At 40.8% G+C, this 24,229-nt stretch overlaps 3 protein-coding genes across 3 annotated transcripts in view; 2 read left to right on the top strand and 1 right to left on the bottom strand.

Annotated features, from left to right (window-relative positions):
- The first annotated feature begins 89 nt into the window (after positions 1-89).
- On the top strand, positions 90-8,165 carry LOC139306735 (saccharopine dehydrogenase-like oxidoreductase). The gene is given in 12 exon segments (XM_070930720.1): positions 90-411; positions 1,665-1,777; positions 2,734-2,814; positions 3,345-3,474; positions 3,636-3,685; positions 3,887-4,017; positions 4,521-4,638; positions 5,280-5,399; positions 5,556-5,612; positions 5,721-5,832; positions 6,054-6,135; positions 6,702-8,165. Coding segments are annotated over 12 exon segments (1,407 nt in total). The 3' UTR covers positions 6,793-8,165.
- Positions 8,166-9,215: 1,050 nt separating this feature from the next.
- On the bottom strand, positions 9,216-16,859 carry gcfc2 (GC-rich sequence DNA-binding factor 2). Its single transcript, XM_070904634.1, has 18 exons — positions 16,538-16,859; positions 15,817-15,918; positions 14,912-15,121; positions 14,331-14,576; positions 14,129-14,229; positions 13,725-13,867; positions 13,304-13,487; positions 13,094-13,217; positions 12,947-12,980; positions 12,609-12,706; positions 12,103-12,302; positions 11,863-12,007; positions 11,108-11,229; positions 10,776-10,852; positions 10,536-10,602; positions 10,261-10,407; positions 10,002-10,138; positions 9,216-9,638 (listed from the first exon to the last, which is right to left on the bottom strand). The coding sequence occupies exons 1-18, from the start codon at positions 16,857-16,859 to the stop codon at positions 9,506-9,508; spliced, it is 2,592 nt and encodes an 863-aa protein (XP_070760735.1). The 3' UTR covers positions 9,216-9,505.
- A 687-nt stretch (positions 16,860-17,546) lies between these two features.
- The window catches only part of LOC139289565 (intersectin-2-like), a 31,155-nt gene continuing 24,472 nt past the window's right edge, over positions 17,547-24,229 (top strand). The window contains exon 1 of the mRNA XM_070911196.1: positions 17,547-17,727. The gene's annotated coding sequence lies outside the window, so the exon portion shown is untranslated. The remainder of the gene's footprint in view (positions 17,728-24,229) is intronic.

The raw sequence follows: 24,229 nt of genomic DNA, 5'->3' as shown, positions 1-24,229 counted from the left end.
ATAAATTGTTAAAAAAATACACCCTTAACGCAGACTTGCATTTTTTAGGTAGCTAAAAACTACCGTTGTTTCTAATATCTGTTAGCATAATGTTGCTACGGAAGTAGACAAAGAAGCGCTGTCAAAACTGCACGCAGTCTTGCTCTCCGCTGTCAGTCTGTCAGAGAGGCGTAGCTGCTACAGTGAGCTCCTCCAGTCTTTTTGCTGTCACAATGGCTCGCGTTGAAACATCCTCTAGCAGGCCGTACCACCTGGTTATCTTCGGAGCCTCGGGGTTCACCGGACAGTTTGTGGTGGAGGAGGTGGCCCGGACTGTGTCCGAGGGTCCGAAAGGGAACCTGAAATGGGCCGTGGCAGGCAGGAGCAAGCAGAAGCTGGAAAAAGTTCTGGAGCAGGCCGCCGGAGTCCTCAGTATGTATCTCAACAATCCCATTAGTTGAGCGTGTTGAAGCAGATTATTTCTAGAACTGACGGTCCCGCTACAGGGTTAGCTCCTCAATTCATTTGTTCAACCGAGGTAATGTCAAATGCAAAGATAGTGTGGTTGCGCCTTTAATCAGATTTCCCAAGAATACTTTGTATTTCTTTGGCAAAGGGAAAATTGCTTAACTCTGACTCAGGATGACTTATCTATCCGATTTGAGCTCGCTGATAGTGATCAGTTTAACATGACTTTGACCCTAAACTCTGACTGAACTCCAAAGTACAAGCGAGGTTGCAACAAAGAGTTAACCATTGAACTTATTATTATTATTATTATTATTATTATTATTATTATTAGTGTTATTATTATTATTAAGGGCCGCGACGAATTATACAGTCACATGAACTATGTCTGCATTTGTTTACTCAAACCAGCTGGCAAAAAATCGTGAAATTAAATTAAAAAGTGATCATAGAGTATGCACTGTAGCAAGTAGCTGAAACTGTAAGCAGCAAATGGTTGATATTTCTGCTTGATACTGTAAATTATTCATCAATCAAACCTTTAGTTTATATATATGTGTGTGTGTGTGTGTGTGTGTGCGTATGAATTATGCCAGTAATTTTCCAGACTTACAATTAAGTCCATCACTAGATTAAGACCAGGGGGCTATTCTGCTGTTATCCACAGTAATGTGAGTTTCCAGAGGATTAGATAGTAATTCTGTTGTCCCCTCCTCTTTGGCTTTCCCTTCAGGGAGTGTACAACAGCTGATGGAACATACCTGCTCACTGTGCAATCCATCCATGACAACACACACACACACACACACACACACACACACACACACACACACACACACAAACATACTCACAGCCTGACAAGTTAGCCAGTCCAGTCATTCAGTGAACGCTGAAAACTGCAGTTTAAACAGAACTGTGACTTTTCTCCCACAAACACCAAAAAAGTTACATCGGCACATTTAAAAAAGATATCGTTTTTGCAAGTTCTTAGGCCACTTATGTCTTGCATATAAAGTACATTTCATCCAACACATTCATTATCTGCATTATTGTAGCCTATGTTTTTATAATGTACACATTTTCACACAGATATGGAGTACTAATATGTTCACCCGGGAACCCTGATCATTTTTAATTATGTGACCTATGAAGACCGATGTCTGAGAATTGTATAGCAGAAATATACTACAGCATCTATCCTGTGTGTGTGCGTGCAGGTAAGCCCGAGCTGAGGTCAGAGGTGGACATAATCGTGGCAGATGTACAAGAACCGGACTCCCTGGCAGCCATGTGCAAACAGGCTGTGATTGTTCTCAACTGTGTGGGGCCAGTAAGTAGATGACTCCACAGTAATGTGTATTCCTCAGTTTATGTTTCTTTAACACACACAACTTCATCTGGCTCATGACATAAAGTTTTTCCTGACATCATCTCACAACACTGGCATGTTGGCATCTCCCTTTGGCATCAGTGTAGCTCATCCTAGCCCCATGTTTCTCTTCTCTTCTCTCTCTATCTCTTTTGCTTCCATCTCTCTCTCTCTCTCACACACACACACACACACAGAGCAGCCTTCATTTACACAATGAAGGCTACTGACAGCACACAAAAAGTCGTATTGTGTCAGAATGTAAAGTAGGTTTCCACCACTGCTTCGCATCCTGTGCATCACTCAGGTTCTTGTTTCAGACCAAAATCACTGCAGAAACCACTACTGTTGCACCCAGCAGCACCACAGCTTGGTTAAAACTGAAGCGCACAGTTGACCCCTAAAGGACACAGACCAGGGTGAAAAAGATCACATAGTATTCTGTAAAGCACACATGTCATAATAGTCTGAGGAACCAAATGAAGATTACTTTTAAAGACCACAGACAGAAAGCAAACTCATAAGAATCACATAAATCATATGACTTACGTGTAGTATTGAACAATGAAACAAGTTTAACAGGATTTGCCTCGAGAGCTGGATTGAGCAGCTGCATTGTTTCGGTGTGGAAAGAAAGCCTGTGTCATGTCAACATTGGGGCGCCTGTGCAACTGGCAATTCCCTGTGTATTGGATGTGTTTGACAACACCCTCACCAGACCAATACAGGGATTTAGCGGTGATGGGAGCTATAGTTGGTGGGGAATTGGCCATGGACCAAATGAGGAGAGAAATGAGGAATCATTGAAATAGTGCATTCATTCATTTGTGTGTGTGTGTGTGTGTGTGTGTGTGTGTGTGTGTGTGTGTGTGTGTGTGTGTGTGTGTGTGTGTGTGTGTGTGTGTGTGTTTGTACAGTACAGATTCTATGGCGAGCCAGTGGTCAAAGCCTGTGTGGAGAATGGAGCTCACCATATTGACATCAGTGGAGAGCCTCAGGTATGTATGTCCATAGTGCTGCAGTTCTTTATTATACATACAATAAGTCACTCCATCAACATTAATCATTACATATACTGTAAGAGCATTACAGGGCAGTAGTTGATTTTTTTTCTATCCTTACTCTTTCATTTGGTGTGACCCAAATTTTACACTTAACACTATAGATGCTTTTAATTTAATAATTCACGCTAATTAAAGTTAACTAAAATACCCCACCACCTACATCACATCAGGACAGAACTTGTCTAAAAAGCAATGTTGGCCTTCCTGCATGCTCATTGTTGTTTAAGTTCCAAACATCTGCTGAATTTAAAACAGTATAGAATAACAATTAATTGTTTAACAGGCACATTTGCTTATGTTTTTCTATTTGTGTTTTTACACGTGTGTGTGTGTGTGTGTGTGTGTGTGTGTGTGTGTGTGTGTGTGTGTGTGTGTGTGTGTGTGTGTGTGTGTGTGTGTGTGTGTGTGTGTGTGTGTGTGTGTGTGTGTGTGTGTGTGTGTGTGTGTGTTCTGTCTGTATGCAGTTTCTGGAGGGCATGCAGTTAAACTACAACAGCCAGGCAGCTGACAAAGGTGTGTTCATCATAGGGAGCTGTGGGTTCGACTCCATACCTGCAGACATGGGAGTCCTCTACACCAGGGACCAGTTCAAGGGTATGCACATATTGACATTGACACACATACACAAACACACGGAAGCATTAATAATGAACCCCCTCTGACACTGATATGATGTGGTCCATTCCCTCTCTTTCTGTTGCTATTAATGATTTATTCATCATATTAGCTTCTGACAAAACATGGTTCATCCACAGGTACGCTGACTGCAGTGGAAAGCTTCCTGACTGTCAGCTCAGGAGCTGATGTAAGTAACTATATTAATTATACACTCATTTCATATATTTATGTGGTATCACATATTTTCTTATCTCAAATGTGTCTTGTTTTTCCTCTCTCCTTGTTTATGTTATCCTCCTTCATTCCATTCATGGACACACTTTGACACTTTTTCCTCCATATTTTCTCCCTTTGTATGTTTGTGTGTATCTCTGTCTTCCTCTATCAGGGTGGATGTATCCATGATGGCACGTGGCAGTCGGCCATCTACGGTTTTGCCGACAGTCAGAAGCTGCAGAGTCTGAGGAGGAAGTTTAATCACAAGCCTCTCCCTTCTGTTGGCTCTAAGCTTAAACACAGGTACGTAGAGTTGTAATGCCTTTTAGCTTTTTTTTAAATAAATGAAATCCTTTACTTTTCTTCAACGGAACTTACACAGCCAGTTCATCACAGTTGGTAAATCAGTATTATACAGTCTGTATTTAGTTATTAAAGAGTCCAAGATAGCATTTAGCAGTTGAAAAACAAATTTGTCAGTGGTCTCTGGTGGATAAACCATGTAGTGGCGACACTGTTTCTAAATGACCTCAAACATATCTTTGGTATTTCATTTGCAATTCCTTGTTACTTATTAGTTGATATATACGCTGATATGTGTGACGAGATGGTAACGTCCAATAATATAGATCTGTTGGACTTTTCTCGGGATTAAATCACACAATCCTTCAGTACTCGCATGTACTGCAGTTTTCCCCAATCGTGTTTACGTCATTGGAAATATTGTATTTTCTCAGCATGTATTTCTTTGTGTGTGTGTGTGTGTGCGCGTGTGTGTGTGTGTGTGTGTGTGTGTGCATTTGTAGGGGAAAACTGTTCTTCAGTAATGAGATCCAGCAGTATACGGTGCCCTTCATGGGCTCTGATCCCTCCGTTGTGAAGAGAACTCAGCGCTTCCTGGTGGAGGAACATCAGGCTCCACCGGTCAGTCATCCATTTTGTTTTGCCTTTCTTTCTTCACATCCTGTGTTTTCTTTACTCACACTTTCTTTGAGTTAATTTTCCTCTACTAAGAATTCATTGTTCAAGTGAATCATTAGAGCGTTGTTGTAGAGAAGCATCATGGAGATCCTAGTGTTTCTAATTTCACAGTTAAGTATCACAGATGTGATCAATTATGATTGTAGGTTTTTGGACAAAGCTGGTTTTGAACCTGGCTGCATTAATCCGGATTTATTCAATCTAGTGAGCATGTTTACATGGAAACGTTGGGATTAATGCCCGCACACCGCTATCTTGTTTCAAATTTCTCTTTTATTTCTATTGAACATGACATTTTGGTCATAGCCGGTATCCGTCCTTCTCCACTTTGTTTGGACAGTTTATGATTGATGGGGGTCATTGTTATAGGAGACATGTGGCTTTTGATGGTCTAACTTGTAGTCAAGGAAATCATCCCCACCCATCCTTCTTGTTATTTTGACTGTTTTTGGGTGAAGTAACTTACTTTTGAGTGTCATCACGGTGTTTTCAGGTTAAGACGGCACCAACATGAACACAGCATGTATATTACTGCCTCTGCTGTGTTTGTGGAGCATTGAATAATCTGTTATTGTTAACTTTAGGTTCAGTATGGAGCGTATGCAGGAATCGGAGGTATTGGGAACATTATCAAGCTGATGTTTGCTGGCTTGATGTTCTGGTTCTTGGTCAAGTTCAGTTTTGGACGCAACCTGCTCATCAAGGTAAACAAACATGGCATATTACAATTTACTTTTCACAACTGACTGTAACTGAATATTCTACCTATTATTGGGACAAAGAATTCAGAGTGCACACACTGTGTGCTGGGAAATGTTTTGGTGCTTATGTCCGTCTGTTGTTTGTACCCACCTTCCCAGCACCCAGAGTTCTTCTCCTTTGGACTCTTCTCCAAAGCTGGACCAAGTAGAAAGCAGGTAAAGTGCTAACAGACCAGAAAATATATCAGGATCTTCTTCTTACGACTTAAAAGAAGACGCTCTGTTTTCTGATATGTGTTATGTATGTGTACATGTGTGTATTAGATGGAGGCTTCATCCTTCCAGTTTGCCTTCTATGGAGAGGGCTACACAGAGGGACAAGACCCCTCCCAGGGAAAACCAAACAGCAAGATCCGCACACTGGTTCAGGGACCAGGTAACTGGAAATGAAAAATCCTAGTATAATACAGGGTTTGTCTTTGATGTAAAAGAGTGAAACTAAGATATTTATGAGGTTTCCCTCATAGAACAGTTTGGCTTGTTGTATTGTACTGTCCAGGCTGAGTAATGTAAAATATGCCCAGGTACCCAGTCTGGCCTGATCACTTTCCTTGATGTGTCTAATGGTTATTTATTTGTTTCTCTGTTATTATTCAGAGTGTGGATATGTGGCCACGCCCATTGCCATGGTACAGGCTGCTCTAACAATCCTCAACGAGTCCACAGCCTTGCCCAAGACGTGAGTTATCACACCCCAAATCTACTTTACACCAAAATACTAATACAGCACACAACATTAATTATTAACTTATTCATACAATTCCAATATGGGGTGTGATACCTTTGCTACATATTTAGATTATTTGAATTTCCCAGGTACACTCCAGGTTATTTGTTTGTTGAGTTTAATAAGAATCAGATTTTTAATCCATCTAGCCAGTTTGTGTAAAATGGGCACTGACCCCTTAGTCTAAAAGGAATTGGGTGATTTGATATTCTGTGATAAACCAGGTGGCAATTTGATGTGTTTATGCTGTTTATTTTAATAAATGAAAGACTTAAAGCAGAAGACATGGTACTGTGAAATAAAACAACAACATAAAAGTTCTTCTAGGAAGTGAGAGTGAGTTTACCTGGGAATATTTTTGATCATCACAGACTAGACTTAGCATGTAGCAAATATTGCTACAGCATTGCTACTGTGCAGTGTTTATCATAATTTAACATGTTTTATGTCAATTAATGCTCAAGCCGGAGAAACGATTTCATATTGTTATAGTTTTTGTTTTTATCCTTCATTTTCAGGGGAGGAGTATACACTCCAGGAGCTGCTTTTGCCAAAACCACACTTATCGACCGCCTCAACAAACATGGCATCCAGTTCTCTGTCATCTAAAGTTTGTCCTCCTCTCTGATGCATTACTCCAGATTTTTCTCAGCACTTACTAATATGCATAGTAACGACTGGAATGTTTCAGATTGACTTCAAACACCATTTTTGATGGTACTTTCTGCGTTTATCCCGTTCATTTGGTCAGAAACTAACCAGTCTCCCTTTGGCTTGAATGTCCCATTAACCCTCTGCTTGTAAGACAAATGGCACAACTGCAGCAGCGTTTCCTAGCCAAGGAAAAGAACAGTTGTGTGTAAATGGGTTTAACAAGGCCCTCCACTAACATGATTATTGCTTATGAAGGAAAAAGCTTTAAAATTGTCATGTTAAATTGTAATTCATATTTGTGGAAAACAGTTTATTACCAGTCTCCCTCTACCACTGTTCAGTCAGGTGATGAAAGAAACATGCAGATGGCTCTTTTATCATACCAAAGATTGGTTTGTGACATTTTGAACAGTGTATTCATTAACTATACAAATTCTCTAATGTTACGGTATCAACGTCATTTGGATGAAAATAGACTGCCACACCTTCCTGATGCAGTCTGTATGGTATTTACTTACACAGGAGTAGATGGTTTGACCTGAGTTACAAAACTGAGTTACAATCAAAAGTTCTCTTGTTGACCCTTGTTATTAATATCAACCTGGGCAATATTTCTTGTGGCAGGATTGAGGATTAGAAAGTTAGGCAGGATGTAGTGAACAGTATTAAAAACATGTGGACTGTTGTAAGAAAAACAAAACTGACCTGAAAATACTGTCAGCTGTAACTGTGTAAGAAAAGTAAACTTCTACAATCTTTCTAAGTATTGTCCTTGTAACATCCAGCTTTATATGCACAAGGACATCACTCACTAAGTAGCACTAACATGACAGCTGCTTGTTGTTGTGGTTCAGTGGAGTAAAGCTGTCAACATAGAATAGAAACCTGCGGTGTGTGTGTGTGCACGTACATGCTTATGTTTGCTGGCCTGTTAGCTAAAAATCCTGATTGCTTTGTTTTTGACTGTTAATAGTTGGACTATCACTTAATCATCCTACTTTCTTCAATCTTTATTTTTCGCAGCTGAATGTCCACCTGCCCAACCGTTTGCTTTTGAGTATCAGAAAATGCATCCAGTTGTTTGTGCACAAAACGGCATGAGTAACTGAATGAAACTGAACGGATCCTCTCTGCTGTTTAGTTTACGTGTGTGAGGTGTTTCATATGGACTGGAATAGTTTCTTCCACTAAGTCTCAGTCCGGACTTGTTTTTCACGTTTGGGTGTTTGAGCATTATGTGCACGAAACAAGCTATGTTTGGGGTTCTGTTTTCGTGTGCTTTGCTTTGTATGGGCCTCCATAAATAAAGCCAACTCTGCTAATAGAAATACGTCTTGTGTCTTTCTCACACAGCTTTATAGAAACGCATCAGTAATGCGCACAATGCATTTCCTGTCAAGTGGAAGAGGTTTTCAGGATCAGTGGTTTACATTTGCAAAAACACATTTTGAAAATGAACCAGTTGTTTTACATTTCTCCTAGATTTTTGAGTGAGAGGTCTGCCTAACGAGACCACAAGGTTAGTTTGTGATCTACTAGACACCTGATAGTCATGTCATGCATCAGTGGTACACTCACTATAAGCTGAGACATCTTACTCAGTGGCACAATAGAAAATGCAGTGTAGAGGTCAATAGAGGCTTTCAATTTAGTCTGCAATGGTTTATTTTTACATTCAATTCAATGTTGTCTTGGGGCGCTCTGATGGCAGTGTTCCAGGAGAGAGGGAGGGGGAGGAGAGGAGAAGAGATGACCAGAAGCCTTTAACATCATTTTGGTTCACCTGACATGTTTTTTGGTCAGTTACCTACCAATATTGATGGTTAAGTTTGAGCCAACAAGACAAGCCAACATGTCAAGAAATAACTTAAGGTAGAAGTAGAGTGAAACCATGATTCCCCTGATCACACACTGCTGAAAGAAATCCTTGTCAGACTCTGACTTTGTATTTGTTGATGGACATACTTATTTGGTGGTGTTGAATGCAAGCGTCATTCCAGTTAACTGGAAATGTTGTCTTTGCTAGTGTGCATACAGTATGTATGGAGGCAAGCAGGTGTGAAAGCAAGACAAACACCAACAGAGGTGTCACCACTGATCATTTGCCTTCGTAATGGTTAGTAAAATGAATGTCATTTGTCACTGTGTGGTCAGTGATGACATAAAAAACTATTAACGAGTCATAATAAGCCAAGAGGAGTTGCTAAACTCAGGGATTTCTTGGGCTTTTTGACCCTTTTGTGTAACAAAATATAAACTTAAAGTAGTTCTTTTCTTCTGCTGAGATTATAGATTTCATGCTACAGGGAATGGGTATCAGCAAGTCACTTGGGTGTAAATAACCTTCAAAATGACAGGAAATACAATTTAAATAAAACTCTAGCTATGTTAACAAAATTTATTCATAAAAATACAGTCATCTCCTGTACAAAACAGACAGCAAATTGTTCACAACAAAAATAGCAGTAAGGTGAATCCCCCCCCCACACACAAATTTGTTGCCATATACTTTAGTGCATCAACAGACATCATGGCCCTCACAGCTTTTGGCATTTTCCTTCCTGTATGTGATGTAATTCAGCTACCTTTTACATCCTGCTGTACAATGGCTTTGACAATTACAGTGTATTATGTTGCCGTTTGATCCACGTTCCAACATTTTTGATGTTCATACGGCCTCTTGGTTCAGCAGCTGGTGAGAATAGATGGCATCTTCATAGCGGTATTTCTCTGCTATGGCCATGATAGAGTCATTGCACCTGATTCGACTCAAAATCTGCAGCACTTCAACCACAGCAGACCTACAGTAGACAGGGACACATAAATATGGATTAGAGAATTGCAGTTATGTTGTTGTTATAAATGTATGAAGAAAAGTCATGATATCTGCATGGATTTATAAAGATAACCACGAAAGTTGTGAAACTGCAGACATCATATGAAGGGGGGATAAAGTAACCACAAAAACACACAACCTTTTCAAAAAATAAATAAATAAATCTAAAGTGAGAAATTAGGGGGGGGGAATTAAATTGCAATAAGAATAAATTGATTTCTTTGGCAGTTGCTTGCTGTTTAACATGATAAATTAAGACATAAGAGTCTCTTTTTCCATTTCACTGAGACAAAGTTGTCCTTACAGCGGAAACACGTGTTTTTATTACCTGGTGTTTGGATCTTCAGGAGGCTGCTGTTTGCAGATGGCATGAACTTTCTGAACTAGGTGGTTTCTGAAATTCTGGAGCTGAGGCAAACAGGTATTCTCTCCTTTGAGCCAAGACAGCGGCAGACTATCTGCGATCTGGAGAACAAGAGAGAAAAGTAGTGTGAGGTTAAGTTAGGGAACGTGAGGGATACATGACAAACAACAAGACCGTTATCAAGATCAAGTGCACAGACACCCAAAATACACACGTTCCACACCTTTCTGCATGCATGGACAGCATTGTTGTACAGTGTCTGACTGCACAGGGTGATCATCAGGTATCGGTTCAGCAGTTTGTCCAACATCAGTTCCTTCAACGCAGACTCAGGAAGAAGCAAATCCCATTTCCCCATATTTCCTAGTAGCTAATTTAAACACAAAACAACTCGGATTAACAAAGAGCAGCCTGGAAAAATGTAACTCCCCACTTGGAAAGACTGAGACAATATAAGTCACCCGACTGTTTTAAAAAGCATTTGTTAAAGAGCAGTACTTTTATGGCCGTCCAGAACTGCTGATCCCTGAAGCGACACTGAGGAGACGACCTGTCTTCTAGGAACCTGGATAGAAAAAAACAGCATGAATAATAGATTGAGTGGTTGGAAATCATTATATGTCACACTGTCCTTAACAAGGATGAAAGTGAAGTTAAGTCATACCTGCTTCCTCCTAGGTAGTCATTCAAATAATCACTTAATGTTTAAACTGAAAGAGGCAAGAAAAAGAAACTAACTTTCTAGGGTAGAGAGGTATGAAGACGTCTTCATCTACACAGCTCCTTATTCGGCTGATCACAGCCTCTAAGAATACCTGCATGGGACATAAATACACATTGTTAATGCAAACACGTTCATATACTGTGTATTTTATATTTATATACGGTTTATTGTATGTTAATGTTGTTTTTCATATCATGTCTTAACTGTTAGATATTAGACAATAAAATCAATGTAGAGCTTGGGGCTTTATTGCTTGAGTGGAACTTTTAAACATTAAACATTAAATAGCAAAGCAGGATGAATTCTGTGTTGACTATATATGAGCTTAATATGTAAGTGTCTTTACCTTGACCGGTTTAGTCTGCTCTCCTTCAAAGATGGAATAGTCCTCCTTCAGTCTGTGACAAACGTCAGACAGACAGACTGACTGATGGCAGGACATGGGATCCCACACCAGCTGCACATAGGCTGAGCAAAGACAGAGCAAAGACGGCAGGGAGAATATGATGTTTCTATAGTCTGACACAACTGAGGTCTAAAACAGACTGATGAGGTGAAGGATAATATGTCGAGGGATTGTTCAAAGGAGGGTGGATATCAAACATGATAAATCACTCAGAAGAACTGGATGCTAGCCTGCTTTCCATTGTGGAGAAGCACCCTGTTACTGGAGCAGGCAGGAAGCAGAGAGGAAGAGGGAGACAAGGAACATTTTGTACTGTACTAGAGGATCGAAATAGAGGGAACAGGTACAGCAAGTCGTACAAATATCTTTTTTACTCCAGGAAGTCATGTACAGGCTTGTTGTTAAGCCTTATCAGACTACAATGAGTAAAGTGACATTTCTGGCCTGGATTAAATCATCTTTTCCCGTAGAAAAGTAATTTTTCGGTTTATAAAGCTCCAAGACACTGTTATCACTGCACCTTCAAACAGCCTTTACCAATTGCTGTGTGCTCTTTCTCTTGAATTTTAACATATTAAGCTTATTGAAAATATGACTCAGTTTATGACTGGTGGATGGGTAGTGTGTGAATGAAAGTAGGAAAAGTCACAGAGCATGCATAAGTGTGTGTGTGTGTATGTGTGTGTGTGTGTTACCTGTTATTTTGGGTAGGACAGTCTTTTCTATGACATTAGACAGTGTCTGTCTGTCTGTGTGCTCTAGCTCCTCATGGCCATGACCATGACAAAAGGTCTCCACTGCTGTGAACCATGGGAGGTTTTCAAAGTCCCCACAATCATCCTGAAACACACACAAATTACACATAATGTCACATGTTGTGTAACGGCATCTGCATTTATGTATGAGCTAGTCTCTGTGTTTGTGTCCATATGTACCTTTAATGGGTTCCACACCAGTAGCTGAAGTCTTATGATGGGGCTCAACAACTTGGGCAGACACAGAGAGATGTAGGCACTGTGGTAAGAGTCAGAGTAAGATCCTCTCCATTCTTCAAAGTGGGACAGAATCTTCTTAACGTCGCAGAACTCATCCTGGACGTCAGAAAAAACGGCCTGGGACCTCAAGAGGATATCAGCTGGAGAGCGAGCAGTGACGGAAGTAAAGAGAGTCAGACAAACGCAACAAACCACTTAATAATTTAATTCAGCCTAGACATAATTAGGTAAGATTTTTTTCTGCTTTCTTCTACTTAGGATTTTCTGCTATTTTTAACATAAAAAGTGACAGAGCAAGAGAAAACAAAGAGAGAAGAGAAAGTTGCTCTCAACAAACTGTCAACAGACTATTTCAGCCTGGCAGGTTTTTACTGTATCACGCATTATAGTGTCATTTACTGTGCCCTGCTCTATAGGTTGAAGCTTTTAATTTAATTCCACCTCACCTGTCTTCTTCTGCAGCTGCTCCTCCTCTTCGGCTGAACACTGTGTGTCTTCAGGCATATCAAATTCTTCCTCAGCTTTAACAGCAGTTTCTCCCTCACTGCAACAGACAAATATTACATTGGAGTTTATTGGAGTACCTATTTCACAGACCTTGTTCATACCTCGTTGTAATATTTTTGCACTGGATTTTATTAAATTCATTTTGTAAGCATTTCTAATTTACTATTGCAGCAATCTGGTTGTTTAGGTATAAAATATATTTAATATAATATATGAAAAAAGTAATAAATCAAAGAAGAAAATTATATTATTTTATCTTGACTTTTAATACACTCACCCTTGAGTTTCTGCTGAGTTTCCACTCTGCTCATCTAAAGAAGAGGGATGAACAATCCAGTTAATGTAAATGTTCCTTCTGCAGACTATTTGAAGATTTTTCTTCACATACAACATACAAACACATGGACACACAGATGTTACTCACAGCTGAGCTGCTGCAGGCAGTCAGCCTGCTCCTTGGTTTTCTGTTGTCTCTGTGCCTGCAACGCCTCCATCTGGTCAGACAGCAGAGCGTGCAACTCCAGTTCCAGTGAGTTGATCTCAACAACCTGTCAACAAATTATCATAATGTATCTTCATTATTTCTGCAGCTCACAGTTCTTTTTATATTTTACAAGATTTACTCATTTCTGACCTTCTCCCGTAGACACTCCACCAGGTTGTGGACGTAGAGGGTCATTGCCCTGTAAAACGTCAGCTGTCGCTCTGAGGAACTTTCCTCCAGAGTCTCCATGGAGGTTTTAGCGCCCTCAACATCGAACTCCATCCTTCTCAGCTCTGCCTGCCGTGCTCTGTGCACCTCCTTCAGGGAGTCTAGTCTGCAGAGAAAAAAAAGAAAGGTGTCAAGTGAGGAATAAACAGGTGTGCTATATGTTTGATTGAAACACATGTACTGCTTGGAAATGTGGAATAATTTAAAAAAATGTATTAGGAAATATTCTTATCACAATATCAAGGCATATCAGACCAATATTTGATTCATGAATGTTATCACCATTATGTCAAATTGATGATGTGGTGCGACATTAAGGCAAATGACGCTAGAAGAAACGTACTTTCCAGTGATCCTCTTCTTGACCATTGAGACACTGATGGGAGGAAGAGTCTTTGGGATTCTCTTCTTTTGTTTTCGTCTGTCTCGCTTGCTGCTACTGTTGCTGCTGTAGCTGTAGCTGCTGGATTCACTGCCAGATGGGCTCTGAGGAGAAGAAGATAGGAGGATAAAGGATGTCAAAGCTGCAGTACAGAGTGGTTACAGTGATGGACGGCTTGAGTCTTCAGAAAAGGAGGCTATTCTTCCATTTGAGAACAACCAATTTTACACTGAATGGGACAAGAGATCAATACAGAAAGAGTGAGACACAGAAAAACCACACTAGGAAGAGAGAGGAAAACTTGAGGAAATAATGTAACAAAATATGGGGAAAAGAGTAAGAAGGCTGCCTCAATCTCTTTCTACCTGTTCTCCTGGCCGTCTCTTGACACCCTTCCCAATTTGCGTCTCCTCCCAAAGTTCCTGCTCCTCTTCATCAGTTCCTGAGAGACTGCCATCACTTTCTCCTAGATTATACACAAACATACAATATAGTACACTTCACATTCCCACAAATTTGGTGCAAAACCACTTCACCCCATCTACCCCTTCTCCCTCCCTCTCATACCAAGTTTCTCAGCAATCCTCTCCCTGATGCTCTTCAACCGTGGGGCAAACTCGACTCTTCTCTCATGATCATCTAGTTCATCATCATCATCATCTCTGTCATCTTCATCATCCCTACTATAGTGATCCGGGGTGCTACCAGCAGAGCTCTGGCCATCTCTACCCAGTGAAATGAACTCTTTCTGTGCTCGAGTGGTGCGACGCTGCCTCCTGGCTGCCTTGATCGCTTCAGCATTAGGGATGACTACTGTAAAGACAAATCGACAGACACATAAATGCAGATATACACAAGAAACATGCGTGGCAGACAAACACAGATCCAACTGTTAAAACACACACACACACACACACACACACACACACACACACACACACACACTCACAAGCATATCATACAGCCCTAATGAGCAATGTGCTGTAGGAACCTGTAGCCGCCATTGATTGTGCTTATTATTTAAGCCTTTAGCATTCTCACACCAACAACCCTCTGTTGATTCACAACACTCAAAAGAGCACATTCACTCAGTCTCTGAGAGCGTTTCTCTCTGACACACACATACATACATCCACAAAAACATATACCTGGTTTAAAAGCAGAGTGGCTGGAGTCTGAGGCTGAGCTAGCTGACGGAGACCTGGCACCACCTTCATGACTGTCACTGTCATCATCACCGCCATCCTCATCATCATCATCATCATCATCATCCTTGTGGTGCAGATCACGTGGTGAAGGCTGACTGTCATAAACTTGCCTGGGAGAACCAGATGGTGGGACACCTCCACCAGCTGGGGCTGGGACAGAGGAGAGGGAGACATGCCAATGCAGAAAATTGTGAAAAGTATGATACATTAGCTGAAAATATGATAAAAATCTTAAATATTATTTAATTGACTAAGACGTGTTAAGTAGGCTGACACACTTTCAACAGGTAAGAGTTTTGTATATGTGCCTGTGTCTCTGCTGACATGCTAATGCTTTACCCACCCTTTTCTATTAATCGATAAATAGTATTTGTCAAAATATACTACAACCACTTGTATTTTATCATGAGGATATACAGTCAGTTGCCTGTTTATTAGTGACACTGATTGGTGTTTAGTCTAATAAACACCAAATTATTATTTAGTCTGCCCACATTTTCATAAATGGAGTGGACAAAATGTCAGAAACATCTCTCTGTATCATATATAACAATTCAACAGCACCACAAACTACAGCATAGTGTTAAATGTTGAATCAACACCTCTCTAAAACGGTTTCAACAAAAACTTAACATTATATCCTCTGTGAAGTTAAGATTTGTTGCAGGGCTGTTGTATTAGACTCTGTATTAGTGTTAGCTAGGTGTACTTAATAAGCTGGCACCTGACATGTATTTAGTGTATGTGTACAGCATGTGAAGGTAAGATTTGTGTACGTAATGCAACATCTATCACAGTGTGCAAGGGTCATGAGTGCTTCTAATATGATACAGTCATGTACCTACCTGTGCTGTGGGTGGTCTTGAAAGGTGAAGCCTCTTTCCTCTTAACTTGGAACAGCACGGCTTTATCGGAGGACTTCTTCAGTTTAAATGCTGGTTCCTCAACTAAGACAGTAAAAAGAAAAACAGAGATCCCTGAGCAAAAACTTGCTGTTGCGTCCCACCCTCAACTAACACCCTCTGTGCAGTCTTTATCAACCCTGTTGCCTCCTTCCCATGAAGTTCAGTGCACACAGCAGTCTAAATATGGCAACTTCATTAAATGACCAGAGACCTAGACACCAACCAGTACTCCTACACTGCCTAGCAACTGGCTTTCTATGTGTCAGTTACTTTGTGGTAAACACAACATTGTGTGGGAATATGGACCATGTGAGCACACCATAAAGTAATTTTGACAAAGGGCCTCCCTAAAACCCGTCTAAGTTGATAGTGTATTTTAGTGGTGAATATTCCCTATTAAATTTGTAATTAATTAAAAAACAACAACAACTGACATGCAGTGAACCTGGGACTTTTGGAGCTCCCATGGGCCTTGCTGGGAAGTTGACACTAAACAATATACTACAAATCCTCATACCTGCTGGCAATGTCAGACAAATTCATCTCTCATCTTCCTTGACTCTTACGTTGCTCTAACGTTCGTTATTAGCTGTATAAACGTCTGACTGGAGTCCAGCTTTGAAACTATTGTATTAAAAACGCCATATTTACAATCCGTTACCTTCTTTGTCGTCAGAGAAACTGAGGATGGAGTTTGTTTTCTTCTTAATCCAACCTTTGTTTTTTTCCCTCTCTTCTGTTTCTTCTGTCACTTCCAGCGTCTCCCCGTTCTCTCCGTCACTGCTGTCCGGCTTGGGAGGCGTCGCTTCCCGCTTGGAGTTGCAAGAGATACCGCGGCCCTGGGCCAGTTTGGACGGCTTATTTACTACAGCTGGAGCTTTCTCATTTTCCTCTCCATCTCCGCTGTTCTTCTGCTCGTCCTCCTCGTCGCTGGAGTCCTCTTTTCTCCGCCGAAAGTTCCTCCGTGGCTTTTTATTAAACATTTTTGCTCCAGTCTCATGGAGTAGTAACGCCGTTGTATACTAGAGGTTGTAAACCGTGGTACGTCACGTCAAAGTCGCCAAACGTAACGTAAAGCACCCGCAGTGCACGATGGGCCATGTAGTGTGCATAGTGGCTACCCAAACTGTAGCCTATAGAATAATTAAGACAACTTAAATTTAGTTTTACATTCTTGTGATTTTTAAACGGCATTATCAGTTAAACATTTTTACACATGATAGTAAACTAATGTAGGCCTATTTACCAGTTTGACCATCCTTATCGGGACCACCTGTTCTACTAAGTAGGCATAATATTCAGGAGAAATTAATAATGTATGGCTGTTGGCTCAGGAGATTATCTGTGGTAAAAAATGTCAGCCAAAAATAGTATAGATAGAGTTGAGGAATATGTCTTTATATCGACATGTGGCGGCGTTAGAGCACTCTATAGGTAACTGAAGTCAATGTACGGCTTAAAAAAAACAAAAAAGACTGTAGTGCTTGTGTTTCATTCTCCCTTATCTTTCTCCCATCAATTGTTCTCCTTCTCCATCTGTTCAACTTTTATTCCTCCGTGTCTCTCTCTCTCCTCCCACTCAGTGAACGGTCAGACGTTAACAGCGCCCCGTAGCCACACGGCCACTGCTCACTCGTCGTCAGCCATGTTGTTGGTGTGACACACTGAGCTGTCAGCAACAGGTTCTCTCGAGTAACAACGCTGCTAAACTTCAACATTTCTCCAACAAATACTGCTCTCTTTGGACAATAAACCTCTTCAGCTTGTCTGGGGAACCGTCCAGAAGTGGTGGATGATAACTTCAGGCCCCTCAGAAGCTCGGAAGTTGATGTTTTTTGGTCGTGGTGAGAGGTACGCAAGCGAAACTGCTTATCTAAGCATGAGTGCAAGTTTGATATTGTTATGGTAATGTTTCTATAGATGGATTTTTGTGTTCACGTACAGTTTTGGGCTGTGTGTCATTTCGCCTGATAATGTTTGTTTAGTCTGTCTTCTTTGATTCAGAAATATAAAATCTTTGAAAGGGCGGGGGGTGATGCTTCTCTGCTGATCTCTCCTCTAAACAACATGGGATGGGATTTCGGTTAGCTAGCTAAGTTATGATTTCATTAGATGTTAGGTTTATCGATACTTAGACAGTGGTAAGGCGAGTGTTTGTGAAGGCAGATTTGCAGGAAAGTCTCCTAAATTCCTCTCGGTTCAAACTAGTTATGCAGGTTGCAGGCAGGTCTCAGGCTGGTTGGTGACAAGTGATCAGGGAATGTTACTCTATCAGTTTATCTTACATACAGAGGGAAGTTCATGTGAGTTTGAGGTTGTGATTAAAGAAACTATCACTCAATTATGTCTTTTAATTTGAAATTTTGATCTATTTTGGGTTGTCCCATTGTGGGTCTCTTGTTCTGACAATTGTCCCAAGTGACACAATAAGAACCACCAGTAAATAAGCATACTTTCCAACATCAGTATACCATTTACATTTACAGGATCATTTCAGATGATACTAATATTTTTCATTTTGTTGCAACACCACCAGTAGAGGTAACTTACTATAATTGTGAGGCTTAGTGCTGACACCCAAAAATGCAGATATATTAGCACCTGTCCTTATATTGTTCATAAGTCCGCATGTCTACATGTACTGAGGGAGATTAGCACAAATTACTTAATTGTATTTTAATTTGTGTTTTTTTTGTGTAAAATCTTCAATCCTATTTCATTTAGCATTTCTCTATGCAGCAGGCTAACACTTTAAAATCCCTGTGCAGCAGCACAAAGTTAATGCATCATCAACATTATCAGGCGTAATGTTGATGTCCATTGTAATGCAAATTACATGGTGAAGCAGTCATTGCCTGACACTGGTAAGCTGACTGATATGTTGCACCTGTGTAGTTAAGCTTAGGGCCATAAAACCTTTTTTATATTCTTGTAACCAGGGAGCTACCATATTAGAGTATTTCCTATGGAATATATTTGGGAGAGATACAGAGAGAATGGATGTTTCAGTACAGTGGGCAGGGCCTGATGTGAGATACATGTTGAAGAGTCTGCCACAGGGTGGGGCGTGTCCGCCATTCTGTTTATAGAAGATGATGCCACCAGTATTCAAGCCAGCAAAATATTACAGTTGCCATATATGTTAGTACGTTTATATTTGCATGCATGTTTGTTAAGAAGTATGGTTGTGTATCATTGTTCTCACACACACACATATACATTCACAGTTATGTACATATCTTAGTACAGAGATTGAAGGCTTGGCAAGCTGCTTTTTATGCCGTGTCTCTGTCACTGCCGGTAATGTAACAGACTCTTCTGTCTTGCCAGCAGCAGCTTTCTTTACCTCTTCGTAATTTAAATTCTGAACCTGGGCTTTACTTGATGTCCTCCTCCTTACTGTAATTATGTTGTTAAAGGGAACATTGCCCTTCAACTGATCAATCTGGTTTTGACTTCCATGTTTGCAAACTTCCGCTAGGCTGAAGCATCCTCAAGGCGAGACAATTGCCTGCCGGCTGCAGGAGTGTTGTGGTGTGGCTGAGCCTCACCTCAGCCCTTTCTGTGGAGTGAAAAACTCATGGTTGGTGTTTACATTATTATTACGGTGTTAATATTATCAGTATGGCTATCATAAGCTGAATTGCCAATTTTCTTCATCACTGCCATTCTACTTCAGATAATCACTACTGTTACAAGTGTGACCATATGACTTGGAGCAACAGTACATCACCAGAGAGAGACTGCTGGACAGGCCCAGTATTGGGTCTGTATTTATTTTGCAGATGTAAGGTTTAACTGCCCCCCTCCTTAATATCTTCTTCATTAAAGCTACAGTGAAGATGATAAAGAGGAAACACATGCACATAAACACACAGTACTACCAGAAATATCCTGTTTTAACTGGAGTACTTTCTCCAGTTCTGTCTTCCTGATAATATGGACAAATCAGGGCGGGTCAAACCAGGCTAAAGGAGGGAGAGTCATGCCGTGCCTCTTAAGAAAACAAAATCCAACCCTACTAACAGCATTAATCAAACCCAATGTGAAACACTTCAGAAGGCCTTTGCAGCACTTTCTGAATGGCTGAACGCCACTGGTGGATGGGGTGTTTATGGCAGGGTGGGTGGAGGCGTTGTACTGAAATACCACTTTAACAAGGCCAGCTGAAGAGATAGGCTAGCTCTATGGTGGGAACGAGTCAGAAAGACAAAAAAATAATAACAGAGAAAAGCGGCGAATGAGTGATAAAGGAGACTGGAGGGTAATTTTACTGTATATAGAAACAAACGCACAGAGAGAGTCATTGGGCAGAAAGAGTCATGGATGGAGTTGATGTCATTGGTGTGAGCTCAGCAAGCGAGGCGGCTGAAATCAATCATTTCGTAGAACAACAGGCAGTTCTTGTTTCAGAACAGAGTAGTGATGAGGACAGGTCTGGGTCACACAACTGGTAGGGTATAGATTTAGGGGCAGCGGGACAGGCATAGATATACAATGACACATGGAGAGACAGAGGGAAAAAGGACTGCCCAAAAGAGAGTCAGGGAATGAGGAAGTGGAGACATTAAGAGATGAGAAAAGATTCATTCATTCATCTCTGTATGGTTCTTCATTGTGTTCCTTATTTCCTTCTGCCAATGTAAAAGAGAGTCTAAATGGCAGCAAGGAGCGTTATAAAAAGTGCACACTAAACAGAGCATAAGGGACAAACATACAGACAGATGCACTCAGAGTTAGAGAAAGAGGGAAAGACATGCATGGTTCAAAGCTGCTACTGAAGCAGTTAATGTCAGGGACAGCGAGTCTATTTATCAAACAGTTTTCTGTGTTGTATACACTAACGGAGAGACATAAATGTCCCTGTCTTTCAGCACTGACCAAAGCAGAACTGAATCAGGTGAGGTCTGACCGACATAGCCAAGCCATAAATGCAAAGAAAGACCACAGTCTGAGGAAGTGTGGTGTTTCTTTTACCACCACCCTCCAGCTAGGCATTAATTCAGCATTAAGTGGTTCACGTTGACCTTGAAAAATAGTTCAATGTAGTCATTTTTTAGTCCAAAGAAAATGTGCAAGCAGAAGAAGTTTGCAAATTTCCATTGTTTTTTAACTAAAGGCCCTGCACTCACTCATTAAAAGGGACTGCCCAGTCTTGCTTTGGACCAACAGGCCTTTTTCACAGAAGACATTTTGACTCGACATAGCAGGAAAGCCACAGATGTAATTGATAATATAAAAAGGGCTGCACTCCATTTAGCTTTACTCGTTTCAGAGCCATGCCACTGTGTATGCTGGCTCACTGACAAAGCTTACTGATACACTTAAAGGGAACAGAGTAATCATTAACGGTATTGGACTTGCTAGCTACTGTTACTACTTGTAGTTTTTAGCTGGGCTTGCCCAAGCTTGCAGGAAGAGGCAGAGTATGGTGACTTTTGAACTTGCTGGGTGGATTTTTTTTTGTCAAGAATGTGGTCATGCTGTACAGATTGCATTTACAACTGGCTGAGATCAGATCACAACGTGATCGCAATGCATTGTGAGTGCGTTTTACGCCATGCAGTAACATGTGTTTTCTTATTCATATAGAATATCCAGATACAGATGCCAGCTATTAAATGGGGTATTAGGCTGTAGTTTGTTGGGCCTCTTTAGGCTAACCCAAAAGACTTTCTAATGTCCTGTTGTTATTACATATTGTGCCTGGCAAGTGAAGAAGTCAGACAAAAGCACACAGGCTCCCAATAGCTACCAATAAACTTAATTTAATAGACCAATGTTACAATCTAACAGAGATTTCTGTGAGGCGTTGTTAAGTAAACACCACAGAACAAACAGGTAATATATACAGACACAAACACTCATCACTCAGCTGGTTGCAATCTGCACAATTAAGATGGAGAGACAATGTACTCCTAGACTGTACCAACCAGACTAACAGTAACAAAACATCAAGGTGTCATTTTGGTTGTGATATTTCTTTAGTGCTCTGTGATGATCCAGTGTGGTGGACATCATGGTTACTGTCTGTTTAACTGTTGACAGCTGTTAGTAAGTAAATACCCTGTGTACTTGCATGTTCCTCCACCTCTGAGTGGAAGAGCTGTTTCATAAACTACAGGTTGGGACCCGATGTGAGTCATATGTCTATTTATGTATTCAACCATGACAACAGTAATGGGACTTCTGCACGTGTGTGAGCACCAGGATGGGTTTACACCGAGGCTTGAACGCACACCTTACAGCTGCTGGTCTCTATGCATTACCAGGATCTGTCCAGTGTGTGTTTTGAAAGGTTTTTTTTGAGGTTATGAAAATTGCCCAGCCCATTTGATGATCATGCAAACCTTTATGTAAAAAAACCCAGAAACCTTTGTGTTGTCTGTAAGTGTATTACTTATACCCCCTTCTCTATGATGACCACTGTAACGCTATCAAAACAGTGGATCTAGGCTTTCACTCACAGCCACTTTCCTGAAGCCTAGTGTCTGTTTTCCAACCTTGTTTTTAGTAGTTTTTAATGGGTCCTGCATCACAGGTGATGGGTACAAAATGAAGATTGTTTTTAGGCTAGGTGCCTTCAGAAAATATTGAGGTTTGCGAAACTGAGTCTACCATTGAAGTCAGTCACCAAGTCAGTCGTTCAATCGGTCAGTTGGTCAGGCAGCCGTCCATTTAGGAAAAGTCAGACTCCTCTGTCACTCTGGAAACTGGAAACCTTAAAGTCGACAGTCAACTGCTATCTTTGATTTATTCATTATAATCACCTACAGTGTTACATTACCAGAGGTTACTAAATGGTAACCTGACGTCTTTGTTTTTCTCCTGCAAATAATGCAGACTTGCTGTATCTGTGTTAGGCCTGCTGCAAACACATTCTTAATGGTAGAAGTCTCCATGTGAGCGCACTCATTCTCCCAATATTTATTAAAGACTGCATATGAAGAACAAGGGCAGAATGTAATGTAAACAGGCGCGAAAGCGTGGGGATGTTAAAAGGAGCTGTAGGAGAGGAGGACTCGACCCAGGAGGAGAGAGGGAGAACGACAGATGGCAAGCAGTAGATTAGCCCTCCCTTGCTGTTCTTTGCCCTTGTGAGAGCATTGACCAGGCCACATTCACAGAAACTACACCTCTCATACTTGTTCTCTCTCCCAAAGTTCATATCAGCAGACAAGTCAGCCATCAGTAATTTTGTTTGCAATCTGTAATTCTTGTAATGCTCCCAGTTCCAACCCTAGCTCTGAACTCCAAGTCATATTTTCTGGGACATCAAAGCTGTCCCTCTGCCAAAATCCACGATCACTTCCTGTCGACTGACTTTGGACGAGGAAATGCTTGTGTCTGTGGGTTACCGGCCAGGAAGTGTTGAGTTGAAAGATTGGAATTTCTCTCCTGCTTTTCCTCCTCAGACTACATCATGTGAGTCTGACGGCTGATGGGAGAGAGATAGTCATGGAGGAAGCAGGTGTTCAGCACGCCAGTAATGAAGTGAATATGAAAGCTACAGAACCAACATGATGCATGAAAGATAAATTCAGCTTTGTATTTGATGTTGCATATATATTGCATATATTCACATAAATTATTTAAATTAAATGCTTTTATGGCCATCTGTTTATCTGTCTTGTACTGCGACCTCCTGAAGCAAAACTTCACACTTCATCCCACAGCAAAAAAACTGTTCTGTATCTAAACAAGGCGGTTTTGTGGTGGCTGTATTCCAACAGGCAGAACAGTACTGCAGTCACAGATGAGATCTATAAATATGCTGGCAAACCCAGCATGATACAAGTTGTGTTGTCTTTTGTCAACAAGGAGCCCATATATGGTGGATTTAGTCTGTGGACATGCAGTCTAGTACATTTACCATTTTGTGACCTACAACAAGCTTCCTCCCAACTGTTTTAAAAAACAAAGTTACAGAACTGTGGTCTAATTGTTTGACAGGAAATACAAAAAATGTAAAGCATAGTGTCAAAAGCTGACTAGCTAGCTGGCTCTGCCATCTAACCACACTGCTGCACACCACTTTTTGAGAAATCTCTTGTAAACTCAAAAAAAAAAAACGACACAGACACTGCCACCCTTGCGCTAAATGTGATCTCTTAAAACTTATAAACCCCAACCTTGCAGAGGAAGTCAGCCCTTCTGCTACATATAATGCATCAGTAGCTCCACTGGCTTTGCATGTGCATGACTTGACACAAGTGGTGACAGGAAAGCATGTTGGAAATCATTGAGACTGTGGGGTTGCTTGGATAGTAATGAAGTTGGCAATCTCAACATCTTTACAATGAATGAATGAATGATGACGCATGATATAATTGACGAATAATCTCTTGCCCAC

The sequence above is a fragment of the Enoplosus armatus genome, chromosome 1, assembly GCF_043641665.1.
Source record: "Enoplosus armatus isolate fEnoArm2 chromosome 1, fEnoArm2.hap1, whole genome shotgun sequence".
In the NCBI taxonomy this organism is placed as follows: Eukaryota; Metazoa; Chordata; class Actinopteri; order Centrarchiformes; family Enoplosidae; genus Enoplosus; species Enoplosus armatus.
Note: the sequence above shows the minus strand (reverse complement) of the source record. Positions and strands in the feature narration are given on the sequence as shown.

Bases quoted from the DNA above. Each gene is read 5' to 3' on its own strand.
- gcfc2 (XM_070904634.1), bottom strand. From the start codon at position 16,859: ATGTTTAATAAAAAGCCACGGAGGAACTTTCGGCGGAGAAAAGAGGAC. The intron at 11,230-11,862 runs GTAACACACACA...GTCTTTGCTCAG, and splicing joins TGTCCTACCCAAAATAACAG to CCTATGTGCAGCTGGTGTGG. The intron at 10,408-10,535 runs GTACTGCTCTTT...TGTTTAAATTAG, and splicing joins AGTTCTGGACGGCCATAAAA to CTACTAGGAAATATGGGGAA.